Below are 15,877 nucleotides of genomic sequence, written 5' to 3'. Positions count from 1 at the left end.
TGGCCACTGATATTTTTTTAATTGTTGTTGAGAAATTTAACTAACTGAATAAATCCTAGAAAAGAGGGAGGAAACAGTTTGACAGTAATATCAGGTTTCGGAGTAACAGCCGTGTTAGTCTGTATTCGCAAAAAGAAAAGGAGGACTTGTGGCACCTTAGAGACTAACCAATTTATTTGAGTAATATCAGTTTGGTCTGGGAAAACTGATTACCTCTCTGAACATTTATTGAAACCATAGAAATCTAAAGCTGGAAGGGACCTCAAGGAGTTCATCAAATCTATCTCCTCACGCCAAGGCACAATATGTTTCTCTTATCAAATTCTTTATGACAAGCAAAGCTCAGTTAGAGAGCACACTAACAAGTTTTGTAAACTCAACTGATTTATAGAAAGTAAACTAATTACTTATTGTTATATTAATTTCCCAAAAAACAAATACATGCTTCTCCTCATCTTAATTTCTGTTGTAAGCAGTCTCTGCCAACTGCAGGAATCCCAGCTGGTAATGTTTTCTACATTTTTGTACATCTCTGCCAGAATTGCCGGGATATGATCTCTCTCTATTTTTCGCTTGATATTTGAGACAACTATTTTGCCTAAAAAGGCAATTTTTCACTGGATGCTTCCCACGGTTCATAAAAATAAATCCTGAGATGCTTTTACACATTGCAAAAGGCTGCTAACTTTCAGACAAAAAAAATAAATATCTAATTGCTTGTGTCTGTGGGTCATCATTTAGTGCAACTTCTCACCTATTTTTTTAATAAAACTATGTTGGGGTTCTCTTAAAAAATACTTAAGACTGCTGAAAATCAGAAGTCCAAAACACCAATAGAGTTGTCAATGAATGAGACTTGAACTACCTTCCTCTCACAAATAGCAAAATATTTATTTCCACAGAAGTTGTTTAACATGGGTGTAGAGATGTGCAGAATTCTGAACTGTGCTGCTTCTATTTTGACAGCCATCAAATGCCAGTCCTTTTTAAGAAGCATGGTTTTGTGCTCTGGCAGACCTGACTATTATTTATGTCAGGGTGGATTGATTTCAATCATGATTATTTAAATCGCTGGTCCTAATCATGAGTACAAAATTTAGTAAATTAATTCACTTTTAAAATTTTGTAATTAATAAGAAAACATATGTTTTTCCCCTTAGACATTTCCTCTTATTCAGGCTCACTGATGCTTGCAGGGAATCTTCAATCTCCATACAACTTTATAAAACAACTATATAGGTAAGACAACAGCATGTCTGCAAAGCACAAGGTATTTATAGATTTCCCAAGACTGAAAACTCTCAGTTTTAATGGGTAAGTACAGTGCACCTGCTAATAGAAAGAAGTTGTTTCTGATTGAGGAAAAAGCAGATTTGCCTATTCCCCTGCATATTCAGAGTCTCAGATTTTCATAGTAGTGTTGCCCTTTTGCCAAGCAACAGCAGAAATTTGGGGCCCTGTGTATCAGCTTCCCATTTGATGCAAACATCTCAGAAACTAGAGTCAGGTATTTTCTTAGTGTCATTTGTTTATTTGCAAAATATACAACAGTGCAGTTCTCCTAAACAGCAGTAGGAACAAACCGCACGTAGATATCTGGGATTCCTGCAAAAGAGGCTAAGAAACCAGTGCTTTGTCTCAAGCAGCAACTATTTCGAACCTCTGCCTCTCTCCAGGAACCTAGCAGTCCGATACAGACTACTTCCTTCCAGGGGCCAAAGAAGCTCACGTTTTGACTACTTAACACACAACTTTGTTCCAGCCCTCACCCCAGAAAACCAGGAAATCCCATTAGCGCTGCACTCGCCCTCTGGACCACATGCTCTCTCCAGGTGACTCCTGGCACCAGCCCTCACCCTTTTAGGGCAAAAAAGCTGCAAAATAAAGGACTCAGCTACTCCTACTATTGCACACAAAGGAGACTGCTTTACCTTAATTTTGCCAGTGTTCACCTTTGCATCCATGACCTCCAGTAGCAACGTAACAGGAGTAAAAATGACAGTAAAACATGAACAAAAATTTTGCAGCCAGAAAACAATTTGAAAGGTATACAAGAAAGTGTTCAAATTTACAGAGGCAATACCACATGCAACAACTTCCTGCCAAAGGAGGCACCATAAGAGTCTATGATTATTTATTAAGCCTATGAGAACATTAGTCCTAGGTTATGGGCACCCTTTAACCATCAGTTAAAGACTAAATATAAAAATTATAAAATGCAAAACAAGTAGTACACCCCCCACACAGACAGAGACACCCAGTGAGCCTAAGCATATTTATTAAAAAACCCAAGTTCCCAAGAGATCTTCACACCCAGCTCCCTCAGTCTTTCCTAAATGCCTGCTCAAGGAAAAAATGTGCTTCGTAGCATGCTCTCAAGGTAAATAGCCTGAATGTATTTTGGACCACAAGGGAATGATTTCAAGAATAATGCACTACCAGAAGATGCCTCTCTGCTATGTCAAGGGAGTTCCAGCTCAACCGCCTACACTTATCTCAATTGTGGTAGGAGGGAAGAAGAATAGGTAGCTTTGCAACTTCCCAAACCTCCCGATCAAACTACATCTGGAAGCTAATAAGCAGTCAGTGTAGATCACAGACCACATAATCCCCTTAAAGAGGCTGCCATATTCCATGCTAGCCTCAGCCTCCAAATGGATGTAAAATCTAGCCCATGCAGAACGCAATGCACTGTAGAGATGACAAAGGCACAAACCACAGCAGGAAGACCTGCATCCCAAAGAGGTTGCAACTGCCTGACCAAATGCAGATAAAAAGAGCAGTATTGGTCACTGTAATTATTTGCTCATTTAATGCAGCCACAAATATAACTAGACCATGAGGCTACCAGGATCAGTTACAATAACTAGTTCAGAAAATATTAAATAAGGAGCAGCTTTTAGTTTTAAAATTCAACTACACAGAAACCGTTTTGTTCCAGAAATATTAATCTACTCTAGGAGAAGTAAGTATCCAAATGGCTGAAATTAAGTTTTACTTAATCTGTATTAGTTTCTGTATATCATTTCAATAGAGAATAGGGAAAGGTATCAGAAGGGTCCTGGAGATCAAATTTAGGCTGTTAGGTATGTAATTAAAGCCCAGGACCTCCATGGTAGCATTTTCTGAAATGCTTCCAGTTTCACATGCCAGGCCAGTTAGACAGGCAAAACTGCATGGTCTCAATGAGTGGATGAGATGATGGTGAAAGGAAGAAAGGGTTTGGTTCATTAGGAACTGGAGAACCTTTTGGGAAAGGAGAAGCCTCTACAGGAAGGATGGGCTTCACCTAAAGCAAAATGGAGCCAGACTGTTGGCATGTAAAATTAAAAAAATGTGTACAGGATTTTTAAACAAAGGGATGGAGGAAAGCTGACAGGTGCAGAGGAGCACAGGGTTTGAACAGAGACATCTCTTAAGGGAGGATCTATTAACAGGGATTCTCTATATCCTAGTAAAGAGGAGAGGATAGAAGTTGATAAAGTACAGGTAGGAACTGAAGAGAAACAGTCAAATGAAAAAGAGCCCCATTTAAATATAACACATGCAAGCAAGCAACTGATTGACAAAATGTACAAGTCTAAATACTAAGACGGGTGAACTAGAGTGTCTGGCATTAAATGAGGATATGGATATAAAAGGCAACAAGGAAACTGGGTGGAATGAGAAGAATCAATGGGACATAATAACACCACAGTACAAAATATACAGTAGACCTTCAGAGTTACAAACTAACCAGCTGACCACACAGCTCATTTGGAATCGGAAGTGTACAATCAGGCAGCAACAGAAAGAAACAAACAAACACAGTACAGTACAATGTTAAACATAAACTACTAAAAAAGATAAGGGAAAGCAGCATTTTTCTTCTGTAAAGTTTCAAAGCTGTAGAAAATCAATGTACAGTTGTAAACTTTTGAAAGAACTATAACATTTTGTTCAGAGTGATGAACATTTCAAAGTTATAAACAACCTCCATTCCTGAGGTGTTTGTAACTCTGAGGTTCTACGATATTGGAATTACAGTAGATTGCACTAGTAGGGGAGTGGCACTGTATGTGAAAGAAAGCAGAGTGTCAAAAAATAAAAATCTTAAATGAATCAAAAACTGTACCATGGAATCTCTACAGATAGAGATTCTATGCTTGAACAATAAGAATATAGCAGTAAGGACTATACTACCAACCACTTGACCAGGATGGTGACAGTGATTGTAAAATGCTCAAGGTGGTAGAGAGGCTACAAAGGCAGAAATCACAATAATTATGGAGCATTTCAACTATCCTCATATTGATGGGTAATAGTACCCACCTCAGAAGGTACGCAGAGATAAAATTTCTAGACATCATCAATGGAGCAGCTTGTCCTGGAACCCACAAGCAGAGACCCAGGTCTTGATTTAGTCCTAAGTGGGTCACAGGATCTGGTGCAAGAGGTAACTAACTATAGCTGAATCACTCAGTAATAGTGACTATAATGCAATTAAATTTAACATATTTGTAGGGAAAAATGCCAAAGAAACCCACCACAATAGCATTTAACTTCAAAAAGGGGAACTTTACAAAAATGAGTCAGTCAGTTAAATGGAAATTAAAAGGAACAGTCATAAGGGTGAAATGCCTGCAAACTGCATGGAGACTATTTAAAAACACCATAATAGAGGCTCAAACTACATGGATACCCCAAATTAAAGAACAGTAGGAAAGCCAAAAAAAATGCTATCATGGATAAATAACAGAATAAAAAGCCGTTTGATGTGAAAAGGCATCCTTTAAAAACTGGAAGTCAAATCCTAGTAAGAAAAACAGAAAGGATCATAAACTCAGGCAAGTCAAGGGTAAAAGTATAATTAGGAAGGCCAAGAAAGAACTTGAAGAGCCAATAGCTAAAGACACAAAAAACTAACAGTAAATTAGTCAGGAAGCCAGACTAGTCAGAAATTTGTCAGAAAACCTGACAGTCAGTGGGACCTATACTGCTAAAGGATCACTCCAGGAAGACATGGCCGTTTTGGAGACACTAAATGAACCCTTTGTTTCAGTCTTCACTGTAGAGGATGTTGGGGAGAGCCCTACACCAAAACCATTCTTTTCAGGTGACAAATCTCAAGAACTATCCCAAACTGAGGTGCCAACAGAGAAGGCTGTCGAACAAACTGGTAAATTAAACAATAGCAAGTCACCAGAACCAGATGGAGAGTCTGGAAGGAACTCAAATATGATATTTCAGAACTATTAAGAGTGGTATGTAACCTATCATCATGTAAATGAGCCTCTGTGCCAGATGACTGATGGATCACTAATGTAACACTGATTTTTTTAAAAGGCTCCAGAGACGATTCTGGCAATTAAAGGCTGGTAAGCCTAACTTCAGTACCAGGCAAAGTGGTTGAAAGTATAATAAAAAACACAATCATCAGACACATAGATGAACATGATTTGTTGGGGAAGAGTCAACATGGCTTTTGCAAAGGGAAACTATGCCTCACCAACCTAAATTTTTAAAATTCTTTGATTGCGTCAAACACGTAGACAAGGGTGATCCAGTAGATATAGCATACTTGGATTTTCTGAAAACCTTTGATAATGTCCATCACCAAAGGCTCCTAAGCAAAGTAAGCAAACATGGGATAGGAAGGAAGCTCTTCTCATGGGTCAATACCTGATTAAAAAAACAGAAACAAAGGGTAGGAATAAGTGATCAGTTTTCCAAATGGAGAGAGTTAAATCATGGGGGTCCTGCAAGGATCTGTATTGGGACCTGTGCTGTTCAAAATATTCATAAATGATCTGGAAAAGGGGGTACACAATGAGATGGCAACATTTACAGACAATACAAAATTACTCAAGATAGGCAAGTCTAAAGCAGACTAAAGAGTTACAAAGGGATCTCTCAAAACTGGGTGATTGGGCAACAAAATGGCAGATGAAATTCCATGTTGATAAATGCAAAGTAATGAATATTGAAAAACATAATACCAACTATACATACAAAATGATGGGATCTAAATTAGCTGGTATCACTCATGAAAAGTCTTGGAGTCATTCCAGATAATTCTCTGAAGCCATCCACTCAATGTGCAATGGCATTAAAAAACACTAACGTTGGGAAAGGGATGGATAGTAAAACAGTAAATATCATAATGCTGCTATATAAATCCATGGTACACCCACACCTTGAATACTATGTGCAGTTCTGGTCGCCCCATCTCAAAAAAGATATATTAGAATTAGAAAAGCTACAGCGAAAGGCAACAAAAATGATTATGGGTATGGAACAGCTTCCATATGAGGAGAGATTAAAATTACGGGGACTTTTCAGTTTAGAAAAGACAACTAAAGGTGATAGGACAGAGGTCTACAAAATCATGAATGATAGAAAGAAAGTAAACAGGGAAGTGTTATAAAACCTCTCTCTGCAAAAACCAGGGGTCACCCAATGAAATTAATAGGTAGCAGGCACACAGTCCACCAGTGGAATTCATTGCCAGGTGATGTTGTAGAGCCTGAAAGTATAACTGAGTTCAAAAAAAGTATTAGGCAAGTTCAGAGAGGATAAGTCCATCAATGGCTATTAGACAAGTTGGTCAGGTATGCAATCCCAAGCTTCAGGTATCCCTACACCTCCAACTGCCAGAATCTGGGATTGGACAACATGGGATAGATCACTCAAAATTGCCCTGTTCAGTTAATTCCCTCTGAAATATCTGGCCCTGGCCACTGTCAGAAGACAAGCTACTGGGTTACATGGACCATTGGTCTGACCCAGTATGGCTGTTCCTATGTTATGTTCAGTTCCTCTAGAGAAAAAACATCTAAGAGGATGTGCACAATATATCAGATAGTTTTGATTCATATTCTATTCACAGCAGAAGCCTTGCTAAATTCTCATTCGCTCCTGAGATCTCAATGAAGAATTCTTGCATTACTCTTTTAATCAAGCTTTTGCACAGAAACATATTGCCTCCAAATGCTGAAAAGCAAAAGCTTTGAATCCCGATGGCACATAATACCAAAATGGTGGCACTGATTGCTATATGGCTTAATTATTCACTGATTAGCTATAGTCTTGCTTGAACTTATCAGAAGCTAGAATATACACTGAAACATAGTTTAAAATAAAAAGCAGGTGCTGCAAGTAGATTGTGCATAAATGAATAATGGTAAAATAGATTAGGTTCTCTTAAATCTATAGCAAGTTGCAAGGCAAGGAGGTATTGGGGAAGAATCTAAGCAGAAGATCTACAGAGCAAGAGAGAGCACAGCTTTAGGGATACGGATTTCTTTATTCTAATAAAGTTCCTTTCTCCATGTTAAGAGAAAATGACTGATTCTTTACCATTGTTATGTGACACTGCACACTATCACTTTTTTCAAATATTACTCCTGGGGGAATTCTGTGCCAAAAAATTAAAAATTCTGCATATATTTATCAAAATAACACAATATAATCACATCAGTTTCAATTATTTTGGTAATTTATTGCAAAATACCTGTAAGCAAATATGCCTGTAACAATACAGACCAAAAAAGATTTTGGTAATTTCTTTTGGACAGATAGATTCCTTACTAAGAGTATTAATACAGAATTTTGAGTAATTAATTTAAACTACAACACAGAAACATTATTCCTGTACCTGTCAGAAGCAAGGCAAAAGGCTTGGGGGAGTTAGGGGTAATGGAGAAGCTGAGGAAGAGGAAAGAAGCCTGGAGTGAACCTGGAGGGTCGGTGGATGTGGGTGGGAGAAGTACGGAATGGGTTTTTTGGGGGGAGGGTGGCGGGAGGGATTGTTAGGGAATTGGGGATCCTCCCCCATTCAGACCCTGGCTGACCCCAAGCCTCTCCTATTCAGTCAGGAACATCTGCCGCTGTCCCCGTGTGTCCCTACACCATGCATGTCTCTCTCCTGCCTCCTCCCCCCATTCTCATGTGGCCCTGCAGCCCCCACTCCCGTTCAGCCCCAGCTCAATGATGTCACCCCACTAGATCCTGAGCCCACGTCCCAGTCATCCCCCCGCTAGCCATTCTGAACCCCAGACTGTGACACCTCCTCCCCCCCTCAGCAGCCCTGTGTGCCCCACTCTCTGTCCTAACCTGGCTCTGCAGGCAGGGTGCAATGATGAACTTCAAATTACTCCTTGGGCAATTCTGCGCCACTGAGAATGCACAATTTTTTTCCCTGCAGAAAATACACTGTGCTCAAGTGCTGCAGTTCTGCCTTTTACCCACCAGAGGCCGCTGTGGCACCAGAATAGCCAGCAGCAGGCTGCATTCATGCTGCTGGCTGTTCTGGCGCCACCTACACTGTGTAGTTTGTAAAGAAGCTATGGACCATTCCTGAAGCAAAACAATTCAAAATGAATTTACTGACCTTATGGCAAGGAAGGCACTTGACAACGTATTGCTGTGGCTTGGCAAAGCAAAGTAATACACCGTATAATGTCAGGAGTGCCGTCCGTAAAGTCACAGTGAAAAGATGTCATTTACAGTAAAATTTGTCGGTATCCAAGTAAAGAAACATTTTCTCTCTTTCTGGTCTAGGGATGACTCTCATACACAGTTCTGTTAGGCCTTTTCCAGTAAAGTTTTGAACGAGAATAAAATAAAAAAAAGTGTTACGACTGCTGTGGCCAAGGCTATGACAACAGTGTGAACATGAAAGGAAGAAACAGTGGTGTTCAGGCAAGGACCCTTGCACTGAATCCGAGAGCTTTCTTTGTGCCTTGCGACCGCCATTCCCTCAACCTGGTTGTGTCAGAGGCAGCAGCATCTTTTTTTAGATTGAGTTTCTCTCTTCAGAGTACTGCAAAGGATATACGTCCTGTTTTCAGCATCAACTATCAGGTAGAAGATTCTTACCGGCAATGTTATAAATCTGACTGTGAAGCTGCTAAGTGACACTCGCTGGAGAATCGTACTGACAGGGAAAGGGCAGTGAGGTACCAAGTGACTGAGGTTTACGATGCCCTGATGGACCTGGCGCAATCAAGTAAGGTCGAGGCCGGAATCTGACACCAGGCTCAATGCCTGGCAAACCAGATCCCTGACTTCAAATTTCTAGTCTCAGTTGCGGTTTGGCATGATATCCTGTTCTAAGTAAACACCGTAAGCAAGGCAATACAAACACATTTGATGGACATCATGACCACTACTACTCTGATGAGAAGCTGCCTGGATTTCACTGTGGCCTACAGAGACAATGGATTTGAAGATGCCATCACTGCTGCCAAAGAAATGGTGGAAAACTTAGGAGTTGAGCCTGTCTTCAAGAAAACTCATTCACCGAAAGAAGAGACAGTTTGGTGATGAGGGCAGAGATGAGGTGATGGGAAGCTCAGAAGAAAAATTCAAGAGGGAGGTTTTTTGCTCACTTGTTGACTCTGCTCGAGTGTCCACTAAAGAAAGGTTTGGACAAATGAAGCACCACAAAAAGACTTGGGGTTTTTTATATGACCCTAATAAACTGCTGGCGGACAGGAAAATACTCTTGAACAATTTTCTTGTTGCTCTGAGCAGGTCTGGTACTGCCTTCCTACAATTATCAGAGGCAGTTTGTGCTGTCTGGTCAGGTCTTCAGGGCAGTGGCCAGTCCCAGCCTACTTTGATTGACAAGTCTGGTTTCTGCCTCAAAAGGAGCTGTAAATAAGAGTAGATCCATTGTACTGAAGTAGCAAATTTTTATTGCAAAGCAGATATTCCTTGAGAAGAAAATACTGGACTAGAACTTCCTAAAATAGACAAAAAGCCCATTCAAGATTTTATGCTGTGGTATCCAGAATCTCTCCAAGAGTGAGTGAGGCATTTCAACCACAGAAGTCTTCCAAGAAACTATACAGCAGCTGGTTTGATTGTTGTCCAATAGAAACCTTAACTGGTCAAACTAAGCATTTCCTTGATATCTTATCCAAGAATCAAAATGTAATAACTCTTGCTTGTATATAGGCTTAGAAGGATTAGATTTTTTGATCAGTAAGTGTTAGTAAACATCACTGTACACACACAAACTGATGAAAAAAATATATCCATAAAAAATAATAGAAATTTACAGACAAAGAAAAATGCTCTTTGAGAATTTCTTTAGAGTTTGAGTTAAGGATATTTACTTTGTATATTTTTGACATGTGATGTTACTAATTTGTGTGTTAAACAGTTACAAAGCTTTAATTTTTTAATCTCAATGTCTATGGTCATTAACTTACTATCTGGCCCCCCCATAATTTCCTGCAACTATGAACATTTAAATCGATCAAAATGGGGGAAAATGCTTAAAACCCATAATTTTGTACAACAGTGAAAATTTAAATCAATAAAAATAAGAAAAGCTTAAAAATCAACATTGATATTATCCATTAAGATTAAAAAAGACAAAAATCTAATTTTGCCAAGCCTACTTGTAAATCAAGCATCTAAATCATCAGCTGCCTGATGGGAGATCAGGCCAAAACAAACCAATTAATCTGATAGTGCAAGACCCCAGTTATTATGGAAATATTTGAACATCTTCCCTCACCCATTTGTCTGCTTTGCCATAGATCAGACCCACAAGTACCAGTCACAAAATAAGTACTTGCACCCTAGAACATTGAGCTTACTTCAACATTATTCCAAAGATCTCATTCTAACATATTGTTTCTTACACTTAATTTTAAAATTTTATAACATTAAAATTTCTATTTTATGAAGATCAATATATTCAGTAAATCTTTTTAATACAATTATTTTTACTGCTAAAGACCTAGTTACATTAGCTTTTAAGTATACTCCTTAGGTTTTGTCAATCTCTAGCTACAGAAGAAAGTATTTTACACAGACTTCCTAACAGGGCAGAAAAATTATAAAAATGTACACTGAATCCCATATCCTATTAAAATAGATGGCATTTGTGATCTTGTGTGTCAGCATTTTCAGTTTATAAACTTTTAACTTGACAGAACTGAGCCAAAAATGAAAGGTCACTGCTATCCCAAAGGCTACTTCTAAACTTCAAAATAATCACACATTTTATCTATCTTTAGTTGCCTGTAACTCCATATGTGCATAGAAATCATAGTAATCTATGGAAGAGGTGAGAATTAAAAGGAAACACGGTATCTTATAATAAGAGTGTTCAGGTTACCTCCCAGAAGCTATCACTAGAAACCTCTACTCCAACAGAATCATCATATGATCCAGACATTTCTATGTTTGGAGAGCTTGCAAGTGTTCAGTGTTCTATTATCAGCACCAGATCTTCAAAAAATCTGTAGGAAGGACAAAGAAAACATTAGTAAACATTAAATTTACCCATAATTTGCTATGATTTTGAGTATCCATTTCTTTCATAGACTTTTAGTCTAAAAGTTAAATGTTACGGGAAAATTGTCAATACCCCCTCCAAACCAATATATGCTCAATTACTGCTTACTTATATCCTTACTTCCAGCAACAGCAAACTAAGTATTACATGTTTGACACATCTACATATATTATGAAAGCCATGTCTACACTAAAACGTTAAGTCAACCCAGCAATGTCACTCATGTATATCAAAAATCCACACCACTTAGTTACACAGGGCCGGTCTACACTACCATAGTAAATCAATCTAACTTATACAACTTCAGTTATGTAAATAATGTAACTGAAGTCAATGTAGTTAGATCCACTTACCGCAGTGGCTACACTGTGCTGTGTCAACAGGCGAGCATCCCCTGTCAACTTCCCTTACACTTCTAGGGAAGGTGGATTACACAAATCAATGGGAGAGTGCTCTCCCATCTATTTAGCACGTCTTCACCAAATCAACACTCACTGCATCGATTGCAGCAGTGCTGATCTACTGGTAAGTGCAGACATGCCCTTAGTTAAGCCAACCCAAGTCCTGATGTAGATAGCCCTAGGTTGATGGAAGAATTCTTCTGTCAAGCTAGCTACTGCCTCTCAGGGAGGTAGATTAACTACAGCAACAGGAGAACTCCTCCCGTTGCTGTATTTAGTGTTGACACTGAACTTCTGCAGTACAGCTGCCATTGTAGTGGTTTAATGTTGAGTGTTTAGTAAGACTTTGTGTTTGTACACAAAGTCTTACTAAACACTCAACATCCCTCCACATCAGCCCCAACATACATAATATGCCATTTTAGTCTTTCCACTGCTGTACGGCAGGCGCTATAGTTGGTTTGTACATAAGAATTTCAGTGTTTCGACCCAGAGTTTTATTTGAGCACTGCTTGCCTGGATGTTAATACAACTTCAATCTAGCTAGCAAGGCTCTCTTGACTAACAAAAAACTAGGGAGGACACAGAACAGTAAACTAAGCATAAACTCAGACTCCATAATTAATTCACAATAGCAATAGAAGTTATACTCAAAAATCTTATCTAAATTAAATTTTGTAGACAAATTACAGCTCAATAATTTCAGTTTCTGAATCTTAACGTTCTGTTCTCATTTACAAAAAGGATGGAGAGAAAGGATTGTTTTCTCATACAGCTAGATGACCTATTACAGCCCCAAGGAAGTCACACTGGCAAGTGGGTCAAGGAAATGACCTACTTGTGACCTAGTTAGCCAAGTTTCCAGGCCAGGTTTCCCAAGATTAAATGTTGGCTCATTAACCCTTTCTACCCTAGCAAGTAGGTGCTTCTCCAGCTAAATCCATAAACAGATACAGCACCCATAAATATAAAGCAATTCCCAACTAGCACAGAACAGCAAATGAAGTTTAGCCTGACAGAATTCCTGCCGCTAAGCAATTAATGCTTTTTCACATTCAAGGAAATTTCAGGTTTAAATCCTGATACCAAAGGATTGAGTGGCTTTATATGAATACTTTTGAGGATTTTAAACAAATATTTCACATTTATAAAGGAACCGATGGCTGGAGATGTTGAACCTAGGCTAACTTATCATACATGGCAAAAACATTGTTAAAAGAGCAGCAGCTGTCATCAGACAGTAATGCTGTATTCCCTATAGTGCTCATCCAACAAGTTCTTATATCTAAGAGTGACAAATAAAGACAAGAAAATGGACAATTGTATAAGGACTACTGTTAAGAGACCTTTTTTCATTAAGCGTACCTAACTGACTGAGTTCACTGGAGATCAGAAAATTGTTGAACCCCATCAGAACATAAATTTATACAGAATATAAATTTCAGTAATTTGTTAAGCATGTATTAACCAGTTATGGAAAAATGTAATTTCTTGTTATAAGATTACAGTACCAAACCTGTTAATGGTTAAACAATTTTATACAGGTCACAAGGATCAAGCTTTTTCGGGTGGCTATAAGCACAGATTCCTTCATTACTCCACCTGCAAGCTTCTCCCTCCCTCCCTCCCTTTCAAATATTTTATTAATTTCAAAAGTCAGATACCTTTAATCTGAAAGACAAAGTATATAACAGTTTTTCAGCAATAAGATGTTCTATTTATAAGATGTATCTATTTATATTTATAAATCTCATCTGCCCTATTCAAGGCCACAAAACATGTTGGGATAGAAGAGGAGAACATGCTGAGCCATTACTGAAATTTTCAACTAGAAGATTCTAGACCCAAGAGAAGGAGGTTTAAAAAAAAAAAAAGTATGTTACCCACAAGACATCAAAAATGAAAAGAGAGCCTCCTCTCTACCCTCAAGACAAAAAAAGATACAATGACATGAGAAGGAAAATGTGATCTTACAAATTTAAGTGATAAGGAGGTTTTATTTGGTTTCCTAAATAAAATAATCTGGATAGTTGAGTTAAATACACTTGCAGTAGATATAAATCAGAAGTTTCCTACTCTCCGGTCACTTCAAGAAGGACCAATATCCCAGTGTAGTTGGTTTAATAGTTTTTCAAAAATCTTTACCTTCCTGTGTGTAAAGGAGTTGTCCTTTATTAATGCACCCATTTTTTTTTTTGGTGGAAACTGCCACCAAACAAAAGATATAATAAAATGTATAGCATTCAGTAGCACCCACGTGTTAGGTAGTGCCTACAAGACATACATGAAGACAGCCTCTGCTGCAAAGAGCTCACAGTCTAAGCAGCAGCAACATAAGAGTGGGATAAAATGTACAATCTTTAACTAACACACACACCATTTTCTAATGCTTCTAGGCCAAAATTTGTATGTACCATGTGAAAAACCAATCTTGAGAGAGAAACAATTGTTAATTCCCCTAGCAGCTGAAAATCCTGCACACTGTTGCTTTTGACTGCATTTGTGATACATTTTACCGTATTAGTGTGTGTGCTCTTTTGCTACTTAGCACAACACAATGTTTTACAAAATACTAATCACTAAAACTAAAAAAGGTCCACATCTCTTTAGTGGCTTTGCTGATCCTTCACACTCCAGATAAAAGCTGAAGGGAGGGGAATGCATGATGCATGTTCCCTGAGCAGGATAGTTTTGGTTGTAAAGTTCTGTGCAAGGATTTTGTAGGATACCAGATAACTGACTTTAACAGTACTGTTTCTTTCTAAAACATTAAGGGCTCATCTACACAGGCAATTTACAGCACTGCAACCTTCTCACTCACTCAGCTGTGCTCCCAGCGCTGGTATCTATGCCTCTCATGGAGGTGGTTTTTTTAGAGCGCTGTGAGAGCTCTCTCCCAGCACTCTGCTGTGACCACACAAGCCATGTTAAAGTGCTGCCAGGGCAGTGCTTTAGCATTGCCAATGAAGACTAGCCCTTAGTCACTAGCCTTTAGCAAATTCTCTTGAATGAATACCACAATTAAAGTAATTGTTGTATGATCAACCACTGCCTCTGGAGCTAGAAATGCTGCACTTTGAACTCAAGTTTTTTCCCCACATTAGGGTTGCCAATTTTGGTTGGAGATATTCTTGGAGGTTTCATCACATGACAATCTCTAATTAAAGGTTAATCTGTAATTTCTGGAAACTCCAGGGCAATCCTGGAGGGCTGGAAACCCTATTCCACATTCACATGAAAAAGGTGGTGGCCATATAGTGCACAGAAGGAGTTAAAGTATGGATTCAGCAAAGATGCAGATAATCCCAAGCAAAAACAAAAAGATAGTTTAAATAATTCAACTGATTCACAGAACAATATCTAACTCACTGGAGTCTATAGGTACCATAAGGCCATGTCTACACTACGAAAGTACTCAGATTTTACAGAATTCAATTTTTGGGATTGTATAAAGTCGAGTGCACGTGTCCACACTCAGCACATTTATTCGGCAGTGTGCATCCACAGTACCGTGGCAAGCATCGGCATTCTGAGCAGTTCACTGTGGGTAGCTATCCCACAGTCCCTGCTGCCCATTGGAATTCTGCGCTGAACTCCCAATGCCTGATGGGGCCAAAAATTTGTCGCAGGTGGTTATGGGTAAATGTCGTCAGTCAACCCTTCCTCCCTCCGTGAAAGCAACAGCACACAACCATTTCACGCCCTTTTCCCTGGATTGCCTGAGCAGACGCCATAGCACGGCAAGCATGGAGCCTATTCAGCTCACCGCAGCAGTTATGACCATTGTAAACACCTCGCGCATTATCGTGCAGTTTATGCAGAACCAGCACCTGAAAAACCAGGCGAGGAGGCAACGGCAGCGCAGTGATGAGGACATGAACAGAGATTTCTCTAAAACCACAGTCCCCAGCAATTTGGAGACCATGGTGTTACTGGGGCAGACTCATGCCATGGAACACCAATTCTGGGCCCGGGAAATAAGCACACACTGGTGGGACCGCACAGTGTTGCGGGTTTCAGATGATTCCCAGTGGCTCCGAAACTTTTGACTGGTTAAGGGCACTTTCACGGAACTTTGTGACTTGCTTTCCCCTGCCCTGAAGCGCATGAATACCAAGATGAGAGCAGCCCTCACAGTTCACAAGCGAGTGGCAATAGCCCTGCGGAAGCTTGCAATGCC

General features: G+C 39.2%; 1 protein-coding gene across 3 annotated transcripts in view; it reads right to left on the bottom strand.

Moving 5' to 3' along the window:
• PACSIN2 (protein kinase C and casein kinase substrate in neurons 2) overlaps positions 1-15,877 on the bottom strand; it is a 127,355-nt gene that overhangs the window by 38,868 nt on the left and 72,610 nt on the right. For all 3 annotated transcript variants that reach the window (XM_084617218.1, XM_084617220.1, XM_084617219.1), the window contains exon 2: positions 11,117-11,240. In XM_084617218.1, the coding sequence (XP_084473344.1) occupies positions 11,117-11,176 (60 nt within the window). In that variant the 5' untranslated portion in view covers positions 11,177-11,240. The remainder of the gene's footprint in view (positions 1-11,116; positions 11,241-15,877) is intronic.

The sequence above is a fragment of the Lepidochelys olivacea genome (assembly GCF_965140295.1).
Source record: "Lepidochelys olivacea isolate rLepOli2 genome assembly, chromosome: 1".
In the NCBI taxonomy this organism is placed as follows: Eukaryota; Metazoa; Chordata; order Testudines; family Cheloniidae; genus Lepidochelys; species Lepidochelys olivacea.
Note: the sequence above shows the minus strand (reverse complement) of the source record. Positions and strands in the feature narration are given on the sequence as shown.